The 27,466-nt window shown below is 50.6% G+C and overlaps 2 protein-coding genes and 1 long non-coding RNA gene across 3 annotated transcripts in view; all 3 read left to right on the top strand.

The window, feature by feature from the left end:
- The first annotated feature begins 12,124 nt into the window (after positions 1 to 12,124).
- On the top strand, positions 12,125 to 13,390 carry LOC140849828 (uncharacterized). Its single transcript, XR_012132055.1, has 2 exons — positions 12,125 to 12,408; positions 12,931 to 13,390. It is a non-coding gene; the product is annotated as an uncharacterized lncRNA (long non-coding RNA).
- Positions 13,391 to 15,470: 2,080 nt separating this feature from the next.
- Positions 15,471 to 26,533, top strand: GIMAP8 (GTPase, IMAP family member 8). The gene is made up of 5 exons (XM_036999465.2): positions 15,471 to 16,249; positions 18,511 to 19,171; positions 21,219 to 21,264; positions 23,125 to 23,751; positions 24,546 to 26,533. The coding sequence occupies exons 1-5, from the start codon at positions 16,083 to 16,085 to the stop codon at positions 25,241 to 25,243; spliced, it is 2,199 nt and encodes a 732-aa protein (XP_036855360.1). The 5' UTR covers positions 15,471 to 16,082; the 3' UTR covers positions 25,244 to 26,533.
- Positions 19,083 to 27,466, top strand: part of LOC118968562 (GTPase IMAP family member 7-like) — a 53,186-nt gene continuing 44,802 nt past the window's right edge. The window contains exons 1-2 of the mRNA XM_036999471.2: positions 19,083 to 19,171; positions 21,219 to 21,264. The gene's annotated coding sequence lies outside the window, so the exon portion shown is untranslated. The remainder of the gene's footprint in view (positions 19,172 to 21,218; positions 21,265 to 27,466) is intronic.

Here is a 27,466-nt window from a genome sequence, read left to right as displayed (position 1 = left end):
GTGGGGGACGGGAGGGGACACAGCTCTGGAGTACAGTGCTCAGAGCTCCCTAAGGGATCAGACAATGCTGGGCTCTGGCTGACACCATCACTGGCTCCTTTCCCTGCCCATTCATGCTTCCCATCTGCCCCCTTTCCCAGAGAGCACTTCCTAACAGTTCTTGTTCCCCTTGAACGAAATCCTTGTCTCAGGCTCTGCCTCTAGGGACCCTGACCTAAGGCAATGTCTCTGAGGAAAACATGCTCAAAGCATCTTGCACATATAAAATATCATGACTGATATTTTATTTAGTTCTGCGTGGTGCTGATTACTTGAAGCCTTCGGTGAAGAACTGCCAGTGGACTAATGGCTTGGTGGTGGCCTTTTCCTCATGAGAGGCCAGACCAGAGGACCCCAGTGCTGGTGGGACAGCCCCATACCAGTTGCACTAAGGCTCCTGTCAACTGGAGACAAGGCATAAGAACCTAGTTTAGGGATCAAGGGCTGGGGTCTAGTCCGACTGTCTGTCTTTGGCCAAGATCCTTACAATTTCGAGCCCTGGCTTTCCTATCCATGGCATAAGCTGTATAGGCTAGCTGCCCTCTGAAGTCTGCCTCCAGTCTGAAATTCTGCAGTTGAATCTCAAGTGCATATGTGGGCTCTGTTGCGTGGCAAGGGGCAGAGACCACTTAGGCCAGTGTGCTGGGTTGCAAGGCCTTGTGAGTTGGAGCAAGCCCGCAGGAGGGCATCCCTCCTCCTCTGGCCCCTACAAGCTTCTGTGACTCAGCCTTCCTCCTCCCTACGGCTGCAGCCACCTCTGTTCTGTAGCAGATACTCTTGAAACTGGAACTGAATTTTTTTTCTTGAGGCAAGAAAACTGTAGTTTTTACTAGCAGACAGAAAGTCACCTTGGAACAGACCTCCTTTGTTTCTGGAAGGTCATCAGGCGCTTTGGGTGAAACCCATGTAAAACAAATACTACTGCCATTCCCCAACCAGCCTTGGACTTGGGTAGCATTTCAAATGCAGATGCTTCAGACCAGCTTGTTAGATCTTGTGTTTCATAATCACCATTAAAAAAAAAACGTTGTTAGGAAGAGCATGTGGGACAGGGGCCACTGAGACATGGAAAGGACCTGAAATTCTCTCATTGGTGAAAGACTGAGCTGGTCCCTCCCCTGATACATGGCTACCTGCTAGGGGAAAAGCAGTGTTCCCCTGATATTAGGGCTGAAGTGTGGGGGTTCAAGAGAGATTTTGTTAACAGGAAAAGTATGAACTGCATGCAGGAGTGGGGCAACGACTTCCAGGGCAGATGGCATGATGGTGTGTGTGGGGACCTGAGATGGGGGAGAGGCGCTGGCTGGAAGACGGAGGGGACAGGCAGCCCCCAGCACATGCAAGCACTCCCAGAAGTTACCGGGGGTATGTGATGTGGGGGGAAGATGGCCACGAGGAGTTCTAGGGATTGGCGAGGACTCAGTCTGTCCTTGAACCCAGGAAGCAGTGTATTCCAGGCTGGGGAGGCAGAGTACACTGGCCCTGGCCTTCCCATCTTGTGTTTGCTTGTGGTACCAGCCACCCTGGGGCCAGTGCTCCTTTCTGCCACCCCTCTCGCTTCCTTGCCCCCTGCTCTGTGCACCCCTCTCTTTGTTGTCTCACATGCAGAATCCCTAAGGCAGAGTTTGGTGTGGCCCGCCACCATCCCTTTAGGGGGTCCCTTAGACTGAGTCCATTCTCCCAGCACTGCTGATGTTGCTGGTGAGGCTCAAAGTGGTGCCCAGGGTACAGCACATGTTCGGTGAGAGCTACGCCAGGGTGACAAGGCCAAAGTGTGTTCCTGGGTACTGAGGAGGGAATGGCTGAGCGCACTCCTGGGAGCAGGCAGGCCAGGGACAGGCCTGGGGCTGTCCGGCCAGTGCTCTGGGCTCCTCCTAACTTTTACTGGTAAACCTCTCCTTTGGTAGATCATCCTGTATGCCTTGCGCCCTCTTTGATGCAGTTTTTTCTTAAGATTTAACTACTCATAGTTTGGCTTGATTTCCAGTCAATGACAGATGGAGTTTGCACATGGCTTGATGGTTCACTTCCATAAGCATAAGCCCCTGGGAGATTTGCGTGAAATGTCAGAGGTGTGGGACCAAGGAGTCTGACTCTGGGGGTTCCGGGGAGCATTCAGGGCCTAGTGCACGAATGCTGGTTTTGATGGGATTCACCCTCTAGGGACAGTGCTGGAGTTGGAACAAAATACTGCGTTGGAGCTTCTTTCTGTTCCTAATTGCTTCCCCTGGTTGGTATATATTTCTAGTGACTTCGCCCTAATGCCTGGAGAGTATCATACAATTGAACTGTTTTCTTGGCTATCCATGGAGTATATTTAGGAAATCTTACCATATGAGAAAATCAAGAAACAGAGCCAGTGAATACAAGTTCCATTTATTAGACAACTCTCAAAAAAACCAAATATCACTGATAGATTATATTCTTTGCACACAATGCAATAAAATTAAAAATATTTAATAAAAAGATAAAAGCTTCAATTTCAGGGATTTAAAAATACACTTATTAATAATTCACAGAGAAGAAATCATAATGGTAGTGATAAAATATTTATGAATGAACATTATGAAAACACTACATTTCAAAACTTGTGCCATACAATTGAAATAGTAATTAGCGGAAAAATTTAACCTTAGCTGTATTTGTTAGAGGAGAAGAGACTTTGAAAATTGAAAAGTCAAGATTTCAATTTAAAAACTTAGAACAACAGAATGTGCCCAAAGAAGGAGAACAAAATAATAAAGATAAAAGTTGATGGAAAGAAAAAAATATTAGAGAGATTCAGTTAAGCCAAAACTGGTTCTCTGAAAAGACAAATAAAATAGACAGACTTGTGACCAAAAAAAGAGAGAAGGCATATGTATACAATGTCAGAAATGGAAATGAGGTTAAGCTGTAGACACAGTAGAGTTTTGAAAAATCATAAAAGAATATATGAACAATTTATGTCAATTTTACATTTACACAAAAGGGATAATTTTCTAGAAAAACATAAATTACCAAAGAGACTTCAAACAACCTGAATATGCCTATAAGCTTTAGAGTAATTGAGTCAATAGTCAAATACTATTTGATCATCTCAATAGATGCCCCTCCTTCCCCCGGATTAAGACAGGAGGCCCACACAGCTTTAACGGGAAAGGTTTGTCAGCTTTTTATGAAGAGATAATCCTTCATATACAATCAGTTCCAGATTGGGTTGGGTAAACACTCCCAAACTCTCAGTGAGGCCAATAAAACCTTGAAAATGAAACCACATGTTTTATACAGAGCAACTCCACTTGGGTTCCCGGAACTGATTCCAATGTGTGCGTGTGTGGGAGGAGGCCTTTCCACGTACTGCACCAAGCAAGCTTGAACACCAGCAGGGTGTCTGCCCGGACACAGCAGCAGATTCCCCAGGCTAAAGGCTCCATCCCACAAGATTGCTCCCCCACCCCGCCACCCCAGACACCTGTCACAAGCCCCAGGCTGTTACCTGAGCTTCTGACCTATCTGCTACAGATTAGGTCTGTTCCCACGACCTCCCGCTTAGGTTCCATTAATTTGCTAGCTCAGCGCACAAAAAACACGTTTACCAGTTTAATAAAGGATACCATAAAGGATACACATTAACAGCCAGGTGAAGAGAGACACAGGACAAGGTCCCAAATGAAGGAGCTTCCACCCTTGCGGAGCTTGGGACCTGGCTTGGTGGCAAGTGGGACCATGCTGCTTCCCCAAGCATGGACGCTCTCTCCGACAGAGAAACAAAAAGAGAGACATAAGCTCTTCTCGTGTTTTTGGGTTTTCGTGAGGGCTTCATTGCATAGTCATGCTTAACTAAATTGTTGGCCATTGGCTGATTCAACCTCCAGCTGCCGCCCTTGACTGGGGTCCAAAAGTCTCTCACCAACATGACAAGACACGCAGTTCACCTTTAAGTCTCTGAAGTGTTTTCAGGAACTGAGGATGAAGACCAAATATACCTGGGAAATACATGTTTGGTCATATGAATGGGTGAATATGTATTTCTTGTATCTCATTATATTGTACTGGATAAGGAGAGCACAAAGGAAAAGTTTAGGTAAATATCACACATGAGTATAGTCATAAAAACCCAAAATAAAACATCAGCAAATCAAATCCAGAAATATATTTAAAAATATGTCTTGACCAAGAAAGTTTTAGTGACTAAATGTGAGGGCAGGTCAACATGAGGAAACTCTATTAAAGAAATATACCCTTTCAATAGGTTAGTGGGGAAAAAACACCATCATTTCAACAGATGCAGGAAAATCGTTTACTCAAGTTCAGTTTATCTGAATTAAAAACCCAAACCCCAAATGAGCACCCAAAACAAAAACAAAACAGGCCTCTTTTCCATGGTTATTGTGTTGTATATTCCTCTTGTTTCAAATGCAATGAAATATTTTTGAGACTACATCTCACAGAAAATTGAGATGTTGCTCTGTGAGCCATTTAGGTGAAGATTTATTGATTTCAATTTTGCAGTTTACTTTTGTTATTTTGAAATGAAAATAGTCTTCAACATTTTCATAATTTTATAAAACCCGTAAGTCCTAGGCATTCTGCCTTTGTATAATGGACTTTTTGGGGAATTTCATAATTTCTATCCTTCCCTCTTGGTCTATGCATCCAATAAACGGAATTGATTTCATTATAAGGTGCAAGCTCTGATTCTTCATTTGGTTGACTATGTGGCAAGGCTTAAAGAACCTAAATAAGATAAGGGGATAAGACTGATGTTGTTTAACGGTTCTAACTTGCAATGAGTAGTAAACAAGCCCTAGAGATATAATGCATAGTATGATGAATATAAACAACAAAATTGTACTGTAATTATGTAGTGTGGTATCACTAAAGGGCATATGTAATATGATATATTACAATATATAAATGTATCAAAGTAACACATACACCTTAAATTTACATAATGTTACATGTCAAGTTTATTCAATTAAAAAAAGAAAACCTCAACAGGGTGCCTATAGTCTCTCCAGACTTTTCTAACATGTCAACGGGAGGGTGGCGGCGCCCTCTAGTGTACATTTGGAGAACAGGTGTTGAGTGAATGGACTCTGATGAGGCCCCTTCTCTGGTGGCCTGAGGCCGATGATAGAATGTGCAAGTCGGGGACCACGGAGGTTGTCAGTAAATGTTTATTGAACGAATAAATAGAGCCATGAGGCTTTTCAGAGTGTCCTATAACAGTGAGTCAAAAAAGTAAACTTGTAAAGAGTAAATTGTCGCCTTGGAGATGAAATGAAAGTTGAAGGCCAACAGGAGAGAGAAAATTGGAAGCAAAGAAATCTGACTTGTGTTTCTTTTGGCGTTTAAAGAGGAAATAAGGAAACATGGAGCAACTTTCCAAAGAGGATTAGCCAAAAAGCCAGCGATAAAAGTGTGCTCATTTTAGACATTCTAAAACATTTCTAAAAGGGAACAGATGTGAAATGAGGTGATGCACCCACTCTCCTGGCCACCGCAGCAGGAGGGAGAAGGGAGCACGTGGTAAAAGCAGGAGAAACCACCACCACCGGCTGAAAAGTTGTGGGCTGTTTTCATCTGTAAGTAAACCTTCAAAACATAGATGTCACTGGGGAAATTTGAACACTTCCTAGATAATACAGAGTTGTGACTTTTTTCTTAGGTTATTGTGCTCATGTTAATAGAAGGACCTTTGACTTTCAGAGATACACAGTGAAGAAACGCTATGTGGGATTTGCTTCAACACGGTCTGCGCGATGGGGGGTGGTGAGCAGATGGGAACAGAGATGGAACCACACTGACTAAGTGTTGGTAACTGGAAGCTGGGAGGTAATGGCGCCTCATTACGCTCTTCTCTCTAGCTTTGTCATGTTAGAGAATTTCTATAATAACAAGTTAAAGTATGTCTGTACCCAATCCTTCCAGCCTTTTGAATATCCCCTTCTTAGTACTCCTAAAAAATTAAAGTGTTGTTGGAGGGGAGAGGAAATGTGTGAGGCTGATTTAAAGTTTTGGTTTTGAGCCATTTCCTTTCGTCCAAGAGATGATGACGACGGAGAAGGGGGAGGGGCTATGAGGACACCTTGCCTCATCTGCATATGGGGTGATTTCAGCATAGGCCCTTCAAGATGGGGAAAGATGGACTAATTAGGTAATTGGGCCAAATTAATTTAAGTGCGGTTGCATCAAAGACCTCTTTGCTGTCCATCAGACAGTTGAGTGTGAGACAACTTCTGACTCTCTGGAGTGGCAATGCTAAATTGGAGAGCTTTGAGAGCTTTTGTTGTTGTTTTGAACCAAGTGTTTTTAATAGGAAAAATGATTTGAATAATTTTGAGAGAATGCCAGCTGTTGAGAGTGATTATGATCTTCTGATCCCTTGGGGAATCTGATCCCTGGTACACCTACTCTGGGAAACTAAGGTGGGGGGCAGGTGGGGCTGCCAGCTCCTATCTGACTGTAGCTGAATTCTCAGAGTTGAGGGTAAACAGCTGCTCTTTGAGTTTTGGAAGTAATTTCTGTATTTTCTCAAATTTAGAAAATTTCTGAGGGCCACTAGGGACCATCAGAGATTGCAGGAAGACACGCAGCATCAGCGCTGACTTCAGTAGAGGCAGCTCCTGGTCTCTGAGCTCTGAATCTTCTTTCTGGGAAAGTGGGTGCTGTGGGAATGTGGGAAGCAGATGTTGGGATTGCTCTGGTTTCCACTAACTTTTCAGTTGGCACCACACAGCAACAGCAGTAGGAGGAAGAACGTGGGTTTTGGTGTCAAAACTGGGTGAGAATCGTAGCTCTGCCACTTCTAGGTATGTTTTGGGGAATCTGATTCCTACCAGGACTTGTCCGGCTCTCTGGACCCTCGGGGTGCCACACCAAGGGTGGGAGGGCCAGTTGGGGAGTGACCCTCTTTCCAAAGCAGGTCCTCCAGTGCATATTTGCAGGCTGCTCCCCTCAATCCTGGGCATGGACAGCACTGCGTGCTGGCTGCCTGCTGCCCAGCTGGCCGGCGGAGGACGTGCAGGTGGGGAGAGGCAGGAGACCCCCCGAGAGTGGAGGAGGGTGGCTGGCTCAGCGGGTCTGGAGGTGGGTGGGAGTATGAAAGTGAATGGTCAGTGGGCAGAGTTCCAGGACTTGTAAAAGGCTCCCCATAAACTTCCAGGACTTCCATCCTAGGCTGCGAGGATCAATGAGCAGCGTGCAGTTCCTCCAACTCTGAGGATTTAGAAGTCACTGCCAGTCCCCCACGCCGGTTCCGGCCCTGGTTCCTCCACTTCCATGGCAAAGCAAAGGAGGCATTTGCTCCGGTTCCTGGCGCTTGAAACTGTCTTGCTGGCGCCATTTCCAGCTGTGAGTCTCCCCATGCAGTGGTTGCTGAGTCTTTGAGATGGTGAGCTGGTGCCTTCCCACCCGGTGAGGCCTGGGTCCTTTCCGTGTGGGACCAGCCCTGGGACCAGGGGAGATACCAGGAAGCCCGCAGGCTGTGGTGGGAACTGTGCATCTGGGGGAGCTGAGGAAGCCCAGTGGGCTGGAAACATTCCTGTTCGTGTGGGTCTCAGGCCTCACCTGGAGCAGGTGTGCCTATGTGGAAGGCCATGGGCAAGGTGTTTGAGGGAGGTGCTGGGAGTTGGGGGCACAGAAGTAAAACCACGCACGGGACTGGCGCTGGGAACACAGTCCTCAGCAGGAGGACACAGGAGAGCAGGTGTTGAGGGAGCCGAGCCTGAGCTCCCAGGAGAAAGGCCCGAACTGCCCAAAGGAGGCTGGACTTTTGAAACAGGCCCAGGCCCAGGGGTTTTCACTGGAGAACAGGACAGCCAGACCCAGTGTGCCTGGGAGAGACTCTGGGGGGCGGAATGGGGCGAGTTGTGGAGCAAGATGCCAAGAGTCTAAGCAGGGAGAAGCTAACAAGAGAAACAATTAAACGGGCACTAGAGGAAGATTGAATTAAGTCAGACAGAGTCACACACATGAGCTGGGGCTCTAGCAAGCTGAGCTCTGTGGGTCTGCTCCTCGATGATGCAGATGACACCCACTGAGGCAAAGATTCCTGCCCCCGTAGGGGGCCAGAGCCGGGGCAGGGTGTGTGGTGTGCTGAGTGCCCCCCGCTGCGGCTCCAGCACAGTGGGTGTGGAGGGGGCCACAGGCTAGCTGGGGCTAGGGAGGGGAGGGCACCTCTGGGTGTGGCCACGCGCCCGGCTGGCATTCTTGCACCAGCCCTCCCTACACTTACCCTGGGGGTGCTGGCAGCCTGCACCCAGTCAGGTCCAGCTGCGCTCCACAACTCCCGCCACCACACCAAGCCCAGAGGTGATTCTTGAAAAGGTGACTGTAAAGAAACCTGTAAAGACAGAGTTTGTGTGGAAATTTCCTGGTGAAGGTCCAAGCAGTGGGTGCCCATTGTCACACACCAGTTATCAGGCTGAGCCAGACCCCTCCCTAAAGACCAGGGTGAGACCAGGTGGGTGCTTGTGGAGGGCACATCCGGCCGCCCGGCCAGCCTGGGCTCCTAGGCGGTGCGTCCCCGGGCTCCCCGGCCCCGGGCTACACGGGACTGGTTTCCGCTCTCAGCCTCCCCTGTGCCTCGGCTTGCTCTCACAGGCCCCAGGCTTCCTGAACAGCACCAGCTCTGCCGTGGCTGCTTGGAACTCCCATGCTTTTGGGTACAAGATGAGTTCCAGTTCAGCAGGGATCCCCCTGTGATGGGCACTTGCTAATTTACAAGCATTATCTCAGTCAGTCCTCCAAACAGACATCTCAGAAATGTGTTCGGCTTCCCCCTTCCTTTTTGTTTAAATTAAGGTATCATTAATATACCATCTCATGAAGGTTTCACGTGAGCAACACTGCGGTTACTATGTTCACCCATATCATCAAGCCCTCTCCACCCCATTGCAGTCACTGTCCATCAGTGAAGTAAGATGCTACAGAGTCACTAATTGTCATCTCCCTGCTGTACTGTCTTCCCCGTGACCCCCCTACATTATGTGTGCCAATCATAATGCCCCTCAATCCTTTTCTTCTTCCCTCCCCACCCGCCCTCCCCACCCCTCCCCTTTGGTAACCGCTAGTCCCTTCTTGGGGTCTGTGATTCTGCTGCTGTTTTGTTCCTTTAGTTTTGCTTCATTGTTATACTTCACAGATGAGTGAAATCATTTGGCACTTGTCTTTCCCCGCCTGGCTTATTTCACTGAGCATAATACCCTCCAGCTCCATCCATGTTGCTGCAAATGGTAGAATTTGTTTTCTTCTTATGACTGAATATTCCATTGCTTATATGTACCACATCTTCTTTATCCATTCATCTACTGATGGACACTTAGGTTGCTTCCATATCTTGGCTATTGTAAATAGTGCTGCAATAAACATAAGGGTGCATATGTTTTTTTGAATCAGGGATCTTGTGTTCTTTGGGTAAATTCCTAGGAGTGGAATTCCCGGGTCAAATGGCATTTCTGTTTTTAGTTTTTTGAGGAACCTCCATATTGCTTTTGACAATGGTTGAACTACTTTACCTTCCCACCAGCAGTGCAGGAAGGCTCCCCTTTCTCCGCATCCTCGCCAGCACTTGTTGTTCCTGCTTCTTTGCCCTTCTTATATGAGAAAGCGGAAGCACTGAGAGTTCAAGCAATTAGCCCCAGGACATTGGATTCAAAGCGAGCAAAGGCAGGGCCCAAACCTGGGTCTGAGGGCTCCATCCACAGAGCTATCATGGTACATGTCAGTGAGTTTCTCTGCCAGGAAGCAAGTCTTCTTATCTCCCTTTGAGAAAGGGAGAAACAGAAACACCCACAGGGCCCTTTTTCCTGCAGCCCTGCGCCTCCTCCTTTGCTGTGCAGCCCAGGGTGCTACCTGATCTCCAGGTTAGAGGAACTGGGACTCCAGAGCTCTGCCCTTTGGCACCAGATTTACTTGTCTGCTTTGTCCTTCCGGGGGCAAATTCCTCATCTGGGATTCTACACTCAGGGTGGGGAGGGCTCTTCATCCTGCTGTCGGGCACGCCAGCTGGCCTCCAGTGCCCCTCCTGCCCTCCAGCTCTCTGCCTCTGGGGCCCTGATGCCCTGCTGGGCGGCCTGCTCTCAACACTCCTGAGGTCTAGCTTTCTTCTTCCTCCACTCATCAAAGCGTATTGCCCCACGAGCCATGCCCAAGCTCCCTTCCAGGGCTGATGAAAACTTATCCAGGCAAAGGAGTCCCAAGTGACAGTGGCATCATGTATTAGCCCACTGGGGTAAAGTGAGTGTTCTAACTGGACCTTTAATGCCTTAGACCAGAGGCCTGATGAAGGTATGGAAGGTCAGGAAAGGAGGAGAAACTTTAGGGGAGAGAGACCTTTTCTCATCATTCTCAAGTCTTTCATACCCTGGGGTCCTGCTAGGAGACTCCTAGGGAGAGAGGGGCAGAGGGCAACCACCCTCCACAGCAGAAGGGGCATCCACTCTGGGGGCAGAGGACCTGAAATTCAGCTGCAGGTTTTGTTGATGCTCCTCATCAAGCTGAGGAAGTTCCCTTCTATTCCTAGTTTATGGAGTGTTTTTATTAGGAAAGAGCTTTGGATTCTGTGAAACGCTTTTTCTGTCTATTGAGATGATCATGCAGTTTTTGTTTTTATTCTATTGATAAGGTGTATTGTATTAATTGATTTTTAAAATGGTAAACCAACCTTGCATTCCTGGGACAAATCCCACTTTTTTGCGTGTAAAAATTCTTTTTATGTATTTATGAATTTGGTATGCTAGTATTTTTTTAAGGATTCCTACATCCATATTCATAAGATATATTGGTCTATAGCTGTGTGTGTGTGTGTGTGTGTGTGTGTGTGTGTGTGTGTGAGTGCATATGGGCAGTGGGGGGGTGCTCACACCTGCAGAGGCCAGAGGAAGGTTTCTTGTGACTGTATTCTCTTGGGAAGTGGGGTATTAGGAGCAAAATACATCTGTTCCCAGCATTCCTTTGGGTAGCAGCCACCTGGGCTTCTGGTAGGCGGTCCTCTCTTTGGCCTGCCAGGGCTCCTTTCTAAACTCTCCCACTGGCTTGGCACCTGGGGGTGGCCTGGGCAGCTCCTGGCTTCTCTGGGTCTGGTCCTGCAGTCTGTGCGGGCCTGGGCGTTTGCTCCCTCTGCTGAGTCCCCTTTGGGATGGAGTGGAGCAAGAAACAAGGATTTCGGGAACTAACAGAAGCAGCACCCCCTGCCAAACCTCCAAGCCAAAAACACTAGAAGGAAAAGGAGAAACTTGAGAAAACCTCTGGGGAGCTGACAGCTGGTTTGATTTGCTGGCTGCAGCCTGGGGCGCAGGGAATCAGAGCATCCAGGAGGAGCCTCGGTCGGAGGGAGTTTCATTAAAGCTCCTGTTCCTGCCCCTCCTCCAGCCAGCAGCCCAGATGGACGGCGATGTCCTCGTGACAATCTCAAGGTGGCAGAAAGAGTCCTCCTGCCAGGCGCCATTGAAAACATTTGCGGACGCCCAGCTGCGCCCTGCGTTTGCTTCCAGGCCCCACCCCCAGCACTGCAGGGCTAGGGGATTCCAGCCTGGAGTACCCTCTTCCCAGGGCAGCCTGAGCTTAGATGCCCATGTCAGCAAAAGTTGAGAAAAGGTGGGAGGAATTAGGTGGTGCTTGGAGACAGAAGCAGGGTAAGAGAATATTCTTTTTCAAAGATGGGAGAAACAGGGCTCGGTCTTAAACCCATGGCAAAGGTGCAGGAGATGGGGGGATGCTAGTGGCCCTGGGGAGGGGAGACTAGCTGGAGCGAGGCCCTTAAGCAGAGGTGAGAGGATAGGGTTGGTGCTCAGTCGGAGCCCCTGGGCTTAGCCAGGCTCATTCATCTAACGGGAAGGAAGGTGGAGGCCCCGGGCACAGCCTGAGGTGGGTGGGAGATGCAGGTGGGGCGTTGGAGGGTCTCCGCTCACCTCCGTTCGCCTAGAGGAAGAGGAAGCAGGATCATCAGCTGAGTGGGGTTGGGGGGGTGGGGGTGCAGCAGACCGGAGAAGGCAGGAAGGAGTTGGCTGGGGAGCGCGAGAGGGAACGGGCTACAGCACAGAGGGGTCACACCCAGCAGTGAGGGTCCCACGGGACGTGAAGTCAGCAGCAGGTTCGCTTGCTTCCCAGAGCGGCTGTCAGCTGCGCAGCGGGGTGGAGCGTGGGGTGGACAGGGCCGTGTGCAGGCAGGCACCCCACGCCTCCCCTCAGCCACACTGAACGTTGGGCGTGTGTCTTCCGGACCCTTGGCTCGCCACCGCCCTGCTATTGGAGCTTTCACTTTGGAAAGCTGTGGTCGCACATCCTTTCCTGCCCTTTGAGATATGTCTTTTAAAAAGCTTCCTGCCCGATGTATGACCCCGACTGTCTTCCTCTTGGATGTGGGCGCCGTTCCCTTGGCAGGTAAGCATGGAGGGAGGCAGCGCCTGGCTCCCCGTGTGTGCGTGTGTGGAGGTGGTGGAGGTGGGGAGAAGCCTAACCGATGCGCGCCGGTCAGCAGACATACAGGCCCGCGCGCACCGACCCACGTTCCCCTGTCCTCCCCGCCTTTCCCCCTGGCTCACCACAGCGTTGCAGGGCCGCTGTTCTCAGAGCCGGGGCTGGACTCCGCCCTGCCTGCGCACCCTGCAGCCTCACCCCTCGGGGCTGGGGCTCCTGGCCGCTCTCCCAGGGAGGCAGAGCCAAGGCTCCCATTCTCCCGATGGTCACCCGCTCTGAGGGAAGAGCCTCTGTGCCCACATCTCGGGTCCTCGCTCTGGCCCCGTGGTTCCTTATTGCCCTTCTGCTTCTGGAATGCTTTTGAGACTTAACCATGGCTTCATCCTGTTGACTTTGAGTTGTTCCCAGTGAGATGGTTGGCGTGATGATGGGGGAAGCCGGACTCAGTCATGACCTTCTTGGATTCTCTGCCCCTCCTGTCCCTAGTGCCTCAGACTCACTGTCCCCAGATGAAGTGCTCATCGACCCCCAAAACACCACCCTCCCCACTGCAGCTCCATGAAGCCACTGGAAGTGCTGTGGTCACAGACGTCCAGAGCCGGCCAGCACGGGGGGCCACTCGCCTTTATGTGAATGAGAAAAATGATGTCTCTCCTTCAAGTTAAATGTTTATAAATAGGCATATCACTTCTTAATAATAATTACTATAACAAACAAGGACTGTTTGAATAAGACATTCAATTCCATCAGAAAACTGTCAAAACATACAAATTTAGTTACAAGACACTTTACTGCCATCTGCCAAAATTGTAGTAAATACACATGTCCCATCTTTGAAGTAAAACAACATATAATAACATTTCTCAAAATAAGAAATGTCTGTGCTGTGAATAGTGCTCCCTTTGATATGCCAACCTGGAGAATTGTAATAACAATGCTGAATTAATCTTTCTGTATTCTTTTGTTGTTTCGACCTTCCACCATTCATTTCCACTGTCATTATATTAGCTCATATTCTTATTAGCTTGGATCACTGCAGTAGCCTTTCACTGGTCCTCTTCCCTCCAGCCTGACCCAGTGTCCCCACATGCCCAGCTACTCTCAGCACCTTGAAAGCCTGTGACACGTGCCATTCTCCCTCTGCCTGAGTGTCCTCACAGGGAGGTCTCTACACGCCCTTCATCACTTCAGGGCAGCCTGAACTTCCCCGGGCAGCCTCCTCCTCCACTGTGCCTAATGATCTCTCTCCTTGCAGTACCTGCCACAATTAGCAGCTGATTTATGGATTCTTTATAAGTTTGTTTCCCCCCTTGGTTGTTCCTCCACCCTGTAGGGTTTTCAGTGCTCCCTCTCTGCTCCTATGGCACCCTGAGTGCATTTACGACAGCACATGTTCCATGTTCACAGCCACAACTTCAGTCTCTTCCCATCATCTGAGCTCCTTGAGTCAGGCACTAGCCTTGCGAGTCTCTGAGCCCCTGTGTCTAACACGGCGCTTGCTCCTTACGTGTGTAGCTTGAGCCTTCCAAGCTCAAAAGGTTTCTGGAAGTCCAGCCCCTCTTACTCCTACTTGCTTTGAGAGGAGCTGAAGGGAGTGTGTTGTGAGATCCTGGGGGAGCCGTTCTGTCATTATCCTCAGAGCCACTAGGGGGCAGGAAACCACCATCCTTTCCTAGATGAGGGTCCGACCAGAATCAGGCAGCCACAGAAATCGTCCAAAAAGCCCACGGGTTGAAAGATCACTTTGCAAAATGGTCAACTCAGCAAAAGAACCGACTTGCTAAATCACTGAGTTATTTGAAGCTTGTTTTTACTCAGAGGGCTCCCCAATGTTTAGTATTTAAGAAGGAGCGAGCTTTTTGTGAACTCAGCTTACTGTCCTCTCTATTTTGGGGAAATGATAGCCGGCTAGGCTGTGACTGCCCCTGAACCGGTCTCCTTCTCTGGGAAGGACACAGCTGTGATGGCTGGGTGAACCGGCTGAAGGCTTTTGTCTGATGGTTTCAGTGAAGTGGTTTTCCATGAGTTGGCCTAGCAGCCCTGGCCAGGATTCTTTCTTACTCCGGGCGGGTGGGGAGGGGGGTGAGAGAGCCTTGCCCAGTTTTCCAGCCCAGGCACGGCCCCAGCAGCCCCCAGCTCTTGGGGGGCAGTGCCAGCAAACCCGGTTTTCTGCGGCCTCCTAATGAGGCTGGACAGGAGAAAAGCAGGCCAGAGGAAGGTGACGCCTCAGACGCAGCTGCCCCTCGAAGCCTGGTCAGGGGTTAAACGTCTTCTCACGTGGACGGACTCCGAGGAGATTATGCCAGACGAGAAAAGCCCGAAGAACAAACCTGTCTGATTCCCCTCATATGAAGCATCTAAGGTCGTCAAAAGCAGCGGAACAGAAAGGAGAGCAGAGCTTCCAGGGGCTGGAGGAGGGAGGGGCAGGATTGTGTCTGATGGTGCAGAGATTCGGTGCTGCACGAGGGGCAAGTCCTGGAGCTCTTTGCACCGTATGGAGAATGTACTGGATGCCCCTTGGCCGTGAGCTTGAAAATGGCTATGATGGTAAATTTAATGTTGTGTGGTGTTTTTTGCCATAATAAAATAAAAAAATGTCCCAAGTGTTCAACGTACTTTGGTGGTAGGTGTTGGGTCAGTGCAATCGACCTCCAAATAACCGGGAGACGCGTGGATGCAAAAGCAGGAGCGTTTATTGGGGAGCCAGCATGCTGGGGTCTCACACTCACAGGTGGAGACCCCAAAGTACAAGTTCGTTCTTCTTTTATACACAGGAATGGGGTCGTGTGCAGAGTGGGCCTAGATATGACCTGACCTTCACTGCAATTGGTCTCAACTTGTTCACCAACCATTTGGACAGGTTCCTTCTAGGTGGAGTGACACTCCTGACCGCCGGGTGGGCGAGCCGTCCACCTTCCACTGGCCAGGAGTATCCGGCCAGCCCTGGCAACTGTGTTGGTTAAATTTTTGTAACTCTTGTGACTTCGTGATGTGACCTGTCTTTTACAAAATGAAGTCACATATAAAATGGAGTAAGTTATGTCAAGACTCTTCAATCAGGACTCTTCAGAAGGAAGCTTTTGGACGCTATTTTCGCTCACAAAAAGAGCATTGCAGACGTCTTACTGCGGGCCAGGGCCTGGCGCCTGGGGAGCCGCGCGGGGCTGAGGCCCAGTTACCGGGGCGGCCTCCGGGGGGCGCTGCTGCAGCCGCGCGAGGAAGCTGACAGGGGGCCACGAGTGGGAGTTGGTGGGCGAAGGAAAACAGCGTCTCGCGTTCTCACCTTAACGGTGGGAAAGGGTGAGGGGCAGAGGGTGGAGGGCGCCCGCCCCGGCGGCTCCAAGCCCCCGAAGGCCCGCCCTGGGCCGGGGACCCGCACCCTGCCCAGTCCGTTGCCCCCCAGTGAGCGCCGACGCCTCCGCCCGGGCAAGCTCGCTCTCCCCTCCCCTGTAGCCCAGGTGCAGCCTCTGGGGACGCGCCGCCGGGGAAACCCCAAAGGCGGCCCCCCTCCCCAAGCCCCTCCGCCGAAGCTCCCCAGGCCCCGGCAGCGGCCGGGCGCGTGCCCTTGGCCTGCGCCGAGCGCCTGGGTCGGGAACCCTGGGCCTGGAAGCCTCGCTCTTCCCGGAAACGGCGGCGGGATGGTCCCGGCGCCGCCGGCCGCGCCCTGCTTCCCTCTAGCGGCCGCCGCCGGCCGCGGGCCTGCGTCTCCCCGCGGTCCCCAGCTGCCTCCCCGCACCATGGAGCCACAGGAGCGGAGCCGCCGCGGACGTGCTGGGCGCCCGCCGGGCCCGGGCAGCAGACGGAGGTGCGTGTGCGGCGGCGGGCGCGCCCTCGCGCGGGGCTCAGGGCCAGGGCCGCGGCCCCTGGGCGCATGACCGGGCGAGCCAGCCTGGGGGAGCGGAGAGCGCGCAGGGGGCCCCCGGGAGGGGCGTGTCCGGGTCCCCCCGCAGTGGAGGCAGGCGGGGTTGGGGAGGGGCAGGAAGAGGACAGGGGGCTCTGCGCCCCAGGAACCCCGGGAAGTCAGCAGGGCCGCCGGGGCTGCGCCTCCCTGGGAAGCAGGGCCTTGGGAAGCGGGAAGCGGACACTGGGCACATGTGGACACTGATTTCCACCGGTACTTTCCTGCTATTGCCCAACGCTTGCTCAATTAGGGCTCCATTCACTGAGCCCTGAAATTGGTCAGTGCTTGTGGAAAACAAGATTTCTACCCACATTTGGCTCCCACCCATGAACTTTTCCCCTTCCTCCTGAGGACTGAGTCTTCCTAGGCAGGGCTCTGGAAGCTGCTCTGACCACCTCTGGCGTGTACTGCCCCTGGCGTGCGAGTCCTACACCATCGGAAGCTTTGCGTGCATCCCTGACGCCTCGTCCCCTTGGGCAGGTGGCAGCCCCTTTAATGGTCTCGGCTGGAGTTGTGGAAGGGAATGCGTTCTTTTTCCCGTTGCTCTGCTGGGGTCCCCAGAGTGGTCTGAGAGGTGATGGTGGGGGGAGGAGTTTTGGTTACCTTTTGTCCTTAAAAGTATTTTCTATATGCTTGGGAGATACGGTGCAGGTTGGGTAATTGTAGGTATGGTGAGAGAGAGAGAGAGGCGCCAGTTTAATTGCACAAGGCACGTCAGCCGGAAGTGCAGCAAAGACTCATCAATTTAGTCACAGTATGATGGGGAACCATGTAAAGCAAGGTGCTTCCTTGGGAAATACACTCCTCTCTTCTTCAGACCTGCTGGAGGTCTCTGCTTCCTTCAGTGTATTTACTCACCAGTATCTTAAAAAAAAATGTATGAAAAATACCACTTCACTGTCTTGGGACACAATGTAAGGTCAGTTTTTTTATTATTCAAAGTGACATCACTTCAATCTCCCTCTCCACTTCTAAACACTGTTTTTTCTTCCTTTCCTCACATCCCCTGCTCACTCATCCAACACCATTTATTGAATATACACTATGGGCACAATATTAGGCCCTAGGGCCACAGAACAAGACAGGGATGGCCTCTGATCTAACGGAGTTACATAGTGCAGTAGTGAGAAAATAAAAAAGGAGACACAATAAATAATATCAGATAGAACTGGTGTTGTGACAAACATAAAGGAAAATAAACAGGGGGTTAGAGAGAGGGTTTCCTTATATGGCTGGCGTGTGTCAAGACAGGAAGATGTTCTTAGGAGAGTCCCAACAGAGTTTAGACTTAAAAGACAAGTCTATTTCTTCTTGTCATAACAGTTATGAGGTATGTGTTTCTTCATGTGGATTCTGATTCAATTAGGAATGCTAACTTTTAATTAGTGGTGGTTTACGCCAGTGCTTCTCAAACGTGAGTGTTCATGGCAATCACCTGGAACTTGTTAAATTACAGATTCTGATTCAGCAGGTCTGGGGTGTGGTTTGAGACTTTGCAGTTCCAACATGATCCCAGGTGTTGGCAGTATTGCTAGTTCATGATCATACTTGGAGTAACAACAGCTTCTATTGTAAGAATATCACGTATTTATTTAACAAAGAGGTGGCCTCAAGGATGTTCTGGAAGCTCAGAGAATTTTATCTTCTGGCTCTACCATCCTGTAGCTTGATGGTGCATGCTGACTTTCTGTTACCTCATTGCCCCATGATATCTGTGGCAATTCCAGATATCATATTTAAACTCCAAATAATAAGAGGGGAGGGATGCCAATGGGAGCTTTCTACTTGGGTCTGCCCCATCACCAAGAAAACAGTGGCATTCCCAGAAGACCCAAGCATGCATTCCCTCCACTGTCACCTGGTAGGACTGGGTTATGTGGACACCCCTAATGGAAAGGTGTGGGAAAATGGAAGTTCCTAAGGCCAGGATCCTCACCTGACCCGAAACTACCTGATGATGTAGTTGGCCTGCTGCTAGGCTACTGCTTCCACACCTATAGACAATTATTGACTGAGTCTCTACATAAAGAGCTTCGCCTGAGCTCTAGCTCAGCCGCCCAGATGCTTGGGAGAAAACTACAAGGAGAGTGCACTTTGTTGCTGATCCTCTGTCCACTCTTGTGTGAGTGGAAAACTGATGTGTCTGTTGCCTTTTGTCCCTGCAGTGGCAGCTGGAGCCCCCGTAAGGAGGGTGGGGCCCAGCACGGCTGCTCGGCTCCAGCCCTCAGACTCCTGCTCCTGGGGAAACGTGGCTCCGGCAAAAGCGCCACGGGAAACACGATTCTGGGCAGAGCTGTGTTTGTGTCCAGATTCAGCGAGCAGATGGTGACTAGGAAGTGCCAGAGAGAGAGTGGGGCCAGGAGAGGGAGGGAGATCGTGGTCATCGACACCCCTGACCTTTTCTCCTCCATGGCCGGTGCCAGCGACACTCAGCGCAACATTGACCTCTGCAGGGAGCTCTCGGCTCCCAGCCTCCACGTCCTGCTTCTGGTCATTGCAATCGGCTTCTACAGGGTGGAGGACAAACAAACGAGCGCGGGCATCCAGGAGGTGTTTGGAGCGGAAGCCAGGAGGCACACCATTATCGTCTTCACTCGGAAGGATGAGTTGGGGGATGACTCGCTGCAAGATTACTTTGAGAACAATGAGTCCCTTAGAGAGTTGGTTCACAACTACAGGGGCCGATACTGTGCTTTCAACAACAAGGCGAGTGTCTGTGAGCAGGACACCCAGGTGGAGGAGCTCCTCGCAAAAGTCCAGCATCTGGTGAATGAGAACGGAGGACCGTATTGGGTGAACTTCAGAAACAAAGGCGGTGGGTTCCAGGTGAGAATTCTTGTTCAGGTCCCAAGGATCTTTGTTGCTAGAGTTCATGGGCAGGAGAGGGACACAGTTAAGTGGAAGGCTGCGTTGTGTGATGGAATGTAGGCTTTGTAAAAGTAGATAGTTATCCTTAATCTGGAAAGATGGGGCACCAGACCACAAGCTGTTTTGACTATTACCCTTTGGACTTGGAACTTTGTAGGCAAATTAATGGACACATTTAAGTCCTTATCTAACATTACCCCTCATTGTATTGGATCCACAGATGGCTCCTTAGGCTCTCTTCCCTTGGCTTCAGTAAAACTACCCTCTTCTTGTCATCCCCTCTCCCAAACCCCACTACTCCAGAGACTGCTGAGTCCTCCTATTGTGGCCTCTGAAAATTGGCATCTCCAGGGCTTGGTTCTAGCCTTTCCTCCACCCTCCACCCCTTCTCTTCAGGTGATCCCAGTTAATTAAGGCTTTGAGCTCCGCCGTTGGCTAACAAGTCTCCCACTTAGTAGTTGCAGCCCAGGCCTTTCCCTGAGCTCTGCCCCCTTTATCCAACTGTCACTTGGTATTTCCACTTGCCTCTCTTACAGCATCTCAGACTCAACATGTGCAAACTTTGGGTTTTCCCCCCTAAATCCATAAGGCTTCCATTTTCCTCTCCCCTTGGTAAAGGATTGTGCTGCTCCCAATGCCCTTCAAACCCGAACCCAACCCAGATGTCAGCCTTGATACCACTGCTGGCTTGCAGCGGATGTCCAGAAAGTCAAGTCTTGTGAGGTCCGTGTACCTGGAGCTCACCTGCTTCCCTCCATCTCCACTACCACCGTGGTCCCAGCGGCCTCTTTTCTGGCCTGGACTATTTTACAGATAACCTGCTAACAGCTTCCCCCTCATTCATTCTTGTGCCCCACCCTCCATCCATTTCACACACAACAGCCACAGGGAGACTTTATTTTGTTTTAAAACTCGAATGGAAAATGTATGTGTAACTAAGGAAGCTACAAAAATGTAGGCTTTTGCCTTTGAGGAGCTTACACTTCAATTGGAGTGACTTATGCGGAAGACACAAGGGGGGACTGATTGGGGTAAGTAAGGGCACGTTGGTACAGAGAGTTCTACAGATGCAAGTGCCACAGAACGCAAAGCAAGCAGACCTGCAGCATGGGGCAGACTGGTCAGAGTGGGCCTTCTTAGAGCTGATGAGTGGGAAGCCCGAACAAGACCGAAAGGGGAGGGAAATCAGCGCCTTGGCGTCGGGTAAGGCCAGGGAACAAAGCAGAGGGAAAATTTCCTTCACTGGTGTGGAGATTTAGTGAATTAAGGTTAAACTATAGGAAGCTTCTAAGAACAGCAGGTCCATCAAGATGCCTATGACTGCTTTCACCTCCTCCGGGACCCCCTGATGGTTTAAATCTGGGGAGTGAGTATAAGGCTTGAGCAGGCAGGGGAAGGGGGTGCCAGTCATGCGTGTGGCCCTCCCTCCTCCTTTGTCTCTGCTTGGCCGCCTGCGTGCGGGAAGTTCCATCCTGGAGTGAGGGAAGAAGGCCCTGGAGACCCGTGGGGACCCACTGGAATTCCCAGTCTCCTCACTTCCCCTTGTCCCTCAGATGCACATCACAGGCATCCCTGGGCCAGGTTCTCCTTCCAGAGGTCCAGAAGCTCTTCGTAAGCTTCTGGGTTTTCCCCGGGAAGAGTGGAGACTCCGGAAGACTTTGGAAGGGATATCGTTGCAGGAGGGACTGTGGAGAGGCGAGGTACGGCTGCAAGAGCAATGCCTTGGTTAGACGGCATTTGTGGGGCTTCCTGAGTGAGGACAAAACCCATCTTCTTCCCTCTGGGAAACCTGTCATGGCAGGAGCCCCCTGGGCCCTCAAGATGAACTGTCATTATGGACAGGTCTGCAAAGGCCAGCAAAGACCATGCATGCCCCTGGCCTTGATTTGACCACACCCTAATCATCAGATTACTCGAAATTATATACTTGTGTTTTCATTTCTTCACTTTGTGAAAAGATGAGATCTTAGATCTGTGGGCATCATTTTTCCCCTTTATTTTTTAGGATTGTGTGAACGAAGCTACGTCTCTGAAGGAAGACGACCCACATGGTAAGATGACCCTTAAAACACATTGAGCTCATATCTGTGAATATTTGAATACATGATGCATCAACATGAGGTGGAAAAACTATCTAGGTAAGTCAGAATAAAAATGCACCCAAGAGACTGTGTGCATGTCAGTGCCCACAGCTGGCCCCCAGGGGACCCTGGCAGTGAGTGGGCGCAGCACCAGCCGAGGTCCTGGATGCCGGCCGAGTGTCCCTGGCCTTCTCTGAGCTATGGAGCTGTGCTTGCCTCTCGCAGTTTCTCTTCTGTCTCAGCCTCTTCTTCCTTCCCTGGCCCTGGACCCAGTACTACCCAATTTTTAACTCCTACTGGGAAAGCGGAAATCAGTTTCTCATGGATGACACTGAATTGCAGAATTTGGTCAAGGAGCTCAGTCTCCATGTAATGGCTGCCATTAATGACACGTCCTGCCCACTGTACATGTCAGTCTTGCTCTGTGTAGTGTACAGTTTGTCCCCAGGGTGGACATACACAATTAACTCAACCATCCCCTTATTGCTGGACTTTCAGGTTATTTCAGGGCCAGCTGTGTGCAGAAACTGAATATTGAGCAGTGAAGTAGATGAGCTGCCTAACCTCATGGAACTCCCCCAAATAACAATTGAACTTGATAAGTGCAGCTGACATTAAGTGCTGGGAAATATACATACCATTCAGTCCTCACAGCATATTATCTGTAATCCTTAAAACAGCCCTATAATGGAAGTGTTGTTGTCATGGTTCTTATTTTACAGGTGAGTAAACTTAGCCAGAAATATGTGAACTTGGGCAGCAGTAGGGATTGAAAATTCTGTCTACGCTCTTCAGCCGAGACCCCCAGGAACATATTTTCCTGAACAAAATTGGGCTTATGGCTTGTGGCAGTGAGGGACTAGCACACCACGGGGAACTGTGGGGCGTCTCAGAAGGGTGTTGGAAAGGACTTTGTATAGGATGTGGGCTCATGTGAGGTGATTTGGGGGGAGAGTAGTAACTTTCTCAAGGCGCTGTAACAGGACCCGGTGTCACCAGCATTTCAGCTGCTTTCTTCAAAAGCCACGTTCCTTCCACCTCCCAGACTTGCCACTCACCCTGAGTGGTGGCCCCCCGCCCCGAGAGTGCCCTGTGGCTGCTCGCTGTGCATTTGCCCAGCCTGCAGGTCTGGGGTTGACCTTGGATCATGGAAGGAGTGGCGGGGCCAGTTTGACGGGGCAGGTTTGTACAGCGACTCATTGAGGTATTAAGGTGCATGGGGTGAAATGCACAGATCTTCAGGACACGGCTCAGCACACACGTGACCACCATCTGGATAAAGATCTGGAGCATTTCCACCACCTCACAGGTTCCCCCTGCCCCACCACTCTCCAGACTTCTATCAAGTAGATTAGTTTTGTCTGTTCTTGAACTTCATATAGGGGAATCATATAGCTGTAGTTTTGTGTCTGGCTTCCTTCACTTGGCATGTTTTGGAGATCTGTCCCTTTTGTTTTATTTTGAATTGCTGAGTAGTGTGCTATTTTATTAATATACCAGCAAGGGGCACTTCCTGATCCTGCCTTGGCCCATAGGCTTCATGCCCTAGTACTTACCTTTGGTGGCAAAATGAGAGGCATGCCCGGGACCCCTCAGGGAGGGCCACGTCTAACATGCTCAAGTCCTTGGGAAAGCACAGGCCTTTACGTGCCTCTTGGTTTGCTCATGGCCCCTCATGGCTTTCCTCTGATGGGCAGTTTCTGTGCAGGACAGAGTTCTGCTGGTTCAGAGCCCGACTGGACAGTTCTGCAGGAAGAGAAATCATAAAACCAGTCCACGTCTCTATGCAACTGCGAGAAGAGACTTTGAATCTGTCCTTTTGTCCCCCAGGGCCAGGGGAGAAGCAGCTTCAGGCCACAGGATGTGAGCCCGACCCTGAGACCTCAGAACTGAAGGTCCTGCTCGTGGGGAAGCGTGGTGCTGGAAAAAGTTCAGCTGGAAACAGCCTTCTGGGCAAGCGAGTCTTTGAGACCAAATTCAGTGACCAGTCAGTGACCCAGAGATTTAGGTCAGAGAGCAGAATCTGGAGAGAGAGGAAATTTTTGATCATTGATACTCCAGACATCTCATCTTCAAAGGACGTTAGATCGGAGTTTCAGAGACACGCGTCCCCAGGCCTTCATGCCTTCCTGCTGGTGATGCCCCTGCGCTCCTTCACCGAGAGAGACGAGGCAGTGCTCAGCACCCTCCAGAGAAACTTTGGAGACAAATTCGTTGAGCACACGATCATTCTCCTCACCAGGAAAGAAGACCTAGGGAATCAGGATCTAGATGAGTTCTTAAAAACAGAAGGTAACGCTCTGTGTGAGCTCATTAAAAAATGCAAAAACCAATACAGTGTCTTCAACTACAGAGCAACGGGAGAGGAGGGGCTGCGCCAGGTGGATGGGCTCCTGCAGGAAATCGTGAGCATGGTGCAGCGGAACGGGCACCGGCCGTGTGCCTTCAGGAAGAAAGGTAAACGATCTGTAGAACGCTGTGTACCTATAGTTAAAACTATAAATATGAAATATACAGGAACTTTTTATTTCTGAAGGGCTTAGAGAAGATTTAAAAGGACAGGTTTATTCTGTTGACTAGTTCCTGTTTTTTTCTTAAATTTTACTAAAGTTATGTGCCTTTCCATGCACACTGTCCTGACCCGAAATTTATTTCTCTCATGACCCTTGTCTCATCTCTCCAACTGGATGGTGAGGATCTTGGGGAAGAGTTGACTTCCTCTAATCTCCAATTAAGTTTAATGTGGTTTTAATGAGAAGTGAATTTTAGCATGACCCAAATGAAGGAACTGGCCATCTGTCAATGGTCTATGCGGTTGCTCTTTCATGGAAAGTCAATTCTCTGGAATAATTTTTCAAATACATCTGGGAGATTTCACTACAGTTAGCATCAGTTGGCCACAGGAAGACAGTCAAGCAGGAACAGCAGACAGAGATGACCTGTGTAGACTCACACATGTGAAAAGCAGTAAAGCCAGTGGCACACACAGGGTGCCAGGGAGTCAGAGAAGGTACCAGAAGAAGGGAGCAGAGTCAGGGATGAGAACAGTACCATGTCAGTGGGTGAGCACCAGGCAGACCGTGGGTCCAGGTGTGCTCCCGAGTGCACGGGCCATGCGGCCGTGGGGATGGAACTGCCTGGTGAGAGGGTGGCCCCGGTGCTCGGGGGATACTCTGCTGTAATGTCTGGCATAACTTGAAAGTCGTCCCCATATCAGCCCCAGTCATGAACATTTCCTGCTTCCCTAACAGAGCCCCTGAGCCTTGTCCTGGTGGGGCGGAGCGGCCCCGGCAAGAGCGCTTGCGGGAACACTGTCCTGGGGAGGCCCGCCTTCCCCTCGCAGCTCAGCACCCAGCTGGTCACCAGGACGTGCCAGAGCGGCAGCAGGACATGGGCCGGGCAGCAGGTGGTGGTGGTGGACACCCCCCCGTTCCACCTGATGCCGGGCGCTGGAGTGGAGGAAGAGGTCAGGCTCTGTTTGTCCTGCTGTGGAGAAGGGAACAAGGTTCTGGTCCTGGTGGTCCAGCTGGGTCAGTTCACTCAAAAGGACAAGCAGGCGGTGGAGGAGCTCAAGGCCATCTTTGGGGAGGATGTCACAGAGTACATGATTGTGCTGTTCACCCGGAAGGAAGACCTTGGGGCTGTGAAGCTGGAAGATTACATCCAGAACACAGACAACAAGGACTTCAAGGACATAATTAGCAAGTGTGGGAATCGAGTTTGTGCTTTTAGTAACAAAGAAACTGTCCAAGCCAAGGAAGCCCAGGCAACAGCTCTTCTGACAATGGCCAATGACCTGATAAAGCAGCATAACGGGCAGGGCTATCCCCGGGCGTGGGAGGAAGTCAGTAAATTAATTAAAAAGGCCCAGGAAAAGCACAAGCCCCAAAATATGCTAAATAATTTCAAAGCTATGTTATCTGGTAGGCCACACATCTGGTCTGTTTAAGGTAGAGACGCCCTCAGGCCGCTGGGGGGCCTGGAGCTCTGGCGGGATGGGAAGAGCCCGTAGCTTCGTAGCTTCGAGGGCTTGGGAGTAAATGCATCTTACCTGGTGATGCTTCAGCTCCTCATAGGTAAGTATGTTATCAGGTAGGGGCAGGTAATAGGGGATGGTAAGGACATAAAAAGGTGGGGAAGTCTGGAAAAAGGCTTCAGAGATTAGTGGCCACTGAGGGTCCAAATCAAGTCACAAGAATCACCTTGTGTGAAGGTGGACGGGAGTCTCCACAGCCATGGAGGCCAAGGCCAAGGCCAGCTGGCGTCAGAAGACAGAGACACAAGAACCAGGGGGTCCTGGGCATGGTGGGACAGAGAAGCTGGACTCCGTGGGTCACACGGCTGCCCACGGCTGCTTGCCAGCCCCCCTGACCCCCTGGGTCGCGTGTCTTCACGGGGGTAGGACTCAGGACTAGCACGGTCCCTTCCTCATGGGGTCGCTATTCCTTTGTGTTCTCTTCACTCCAAGCCTGAATGGAAAGTGGGACCCAGGCTACCCTTCTTGTGTCCCCGAGGAAATGAATATGAGTCTGTAAGGTTTCAAAAAACTTACTAATCATCACAGTGAAACAGACTAGAACAAATATCAGAAGCACTGTACAGTTGCCAACACTAGACAATTGTGCAGAGTTCTAAAATTTCTAGATTGCCTCTAGAAAAGTTACTGAACATTCCTTTGCCCTTCTCTCTCATTTTTAATCCCTTAGGGTTGGGAATTAGGTTAAAACTCAGAGAACTCAAATAATAACAACTAAACACACCAGAGGCTTATAGTATCTCCAGGCAGGAAGTCGGGGCGTAGGGAGTCTGAGGCTGGCGCAGCGCCGATGTCCCAGCGTCCTCCTCTCTCTCTGCTCCAGCTCCGCTGGCATGCAGCCCCCCTGCTTAAGGCTGCTGCCTGGTTTCAGGACAGTAGTGTCCCACCCTTGGCCGCACGGACTTCACGGAGAGCTGCCCCATGTGGGTGATGGGTGAGGGCTGAACCATGGAATCTTCTCCCAGGCAGATGTAGGGTCAGGTATTTTTGATATTCATCTGTGCTGTGAGGCTGGATCTATATCATCTGCTCTTGTTTTTTAAAATATCAGGTTACCTTCAAGATTAACCCAATTGTAAGAACACAGACTGTCACCATTAATACTTTTGTACTCTATGTAACTCTTAATATGACAAATTCTGGAAAATGTGTGTGTAAATATATCAATTGGGTGACATAATAAAGATGAATTATAAACACACACCTTCCTGATTCCCATTTTTCTGACTCAGGGGAAGAGTGCGCCTCCATGGGGAGGGACTGGAGGTGCTTAGAGATCTTGACTCTGGTGAGGTTTTTGCATTTTTGGTACCTGAGGACCTTAGACCGACAGCCACTTTACTAGGCTTCTGCCAGCTCAGGAATCTTCTACTCTGGACATTTCACTACAGCAAGGAAGAATAAGTGTGACCTGTTTTACAACCTGGGACAAATAAGGTCTAGAAGGAATTTGGCCCCTCTTCCCAGAGCTTCCCTGTGGTTTGATGGCAGGAACAGACCCCAGTGGGCTACCCGTGGCTGAGCAGATCCCACGGGCACAGCACGAGGTGGGAGTTGTGTGGCCTCTTCTCCCAGGTAGGCCCTAACATACATCCCCACTTCCCTTGGAACCGCTCTTGAGGGGGCCATAGTTCTGTTGTGTCTGTTCCTCTGAGAAGCCAATGCTGAGAAAGAGTGAGGGGTGCAAGAGGTTTTACTGGGTGCAGGGGATGGAGCGACACCTGGTACAGACAGAAGGGAGGAAGCAGAATCGGGTAGAGGAAAGCCTTCCGACTCTGTGCGGACCAGACGCTGGCAAAGGGAAAGTGCGAGGGAGCTGAGGTGGGTAGGGAGAGCCTCAGGTCCAACAAGCCAGTGCCAACTCAGTAGGGGGCTCTGGGGCCCAGACTGACTGACAGCCACACCCCCTTTGGGCAGATGCCAGTCGGTCTGTGCTCAGCCTTTGCTCAGAACCACCTGGGAAGAGCATGGCTTGGGCTCAAGAGCCAAGATGGGTCCTGAAAGTGTTGTAGCTGAAGGCTGTCAGCTGACAGCGCTCCTTGGAGTAGAATGGCAAGTTTTCTTTCTTCCTTTCTTTCTGTAACTGCTGTACATTAGATCCCCAGAAATTGCTCTTCTTGTATCTGAGGGTTTGTA

The sequence above is a fragment of the Manis javanica genome, chromosome 6 (genome assembly GCF_040802235.1).
Source record: "Manis javanica isolate MJ-LG chromosome 6, MJ_LKY, whole genome shotgun sequence".
In the NCBI taxonomy this organism is placed as follows: domain Eukaryota; kingdom Metazoa; phylum Chordata; class Mammalia; order Pholidota; family Manidae; genus Manis; species Manis javanica.
The sequence above is the reverse complement of the archived record's forward strand: the minus strand, read 5'-3'. Positions and strand labels throughout refer to the sequence as shown.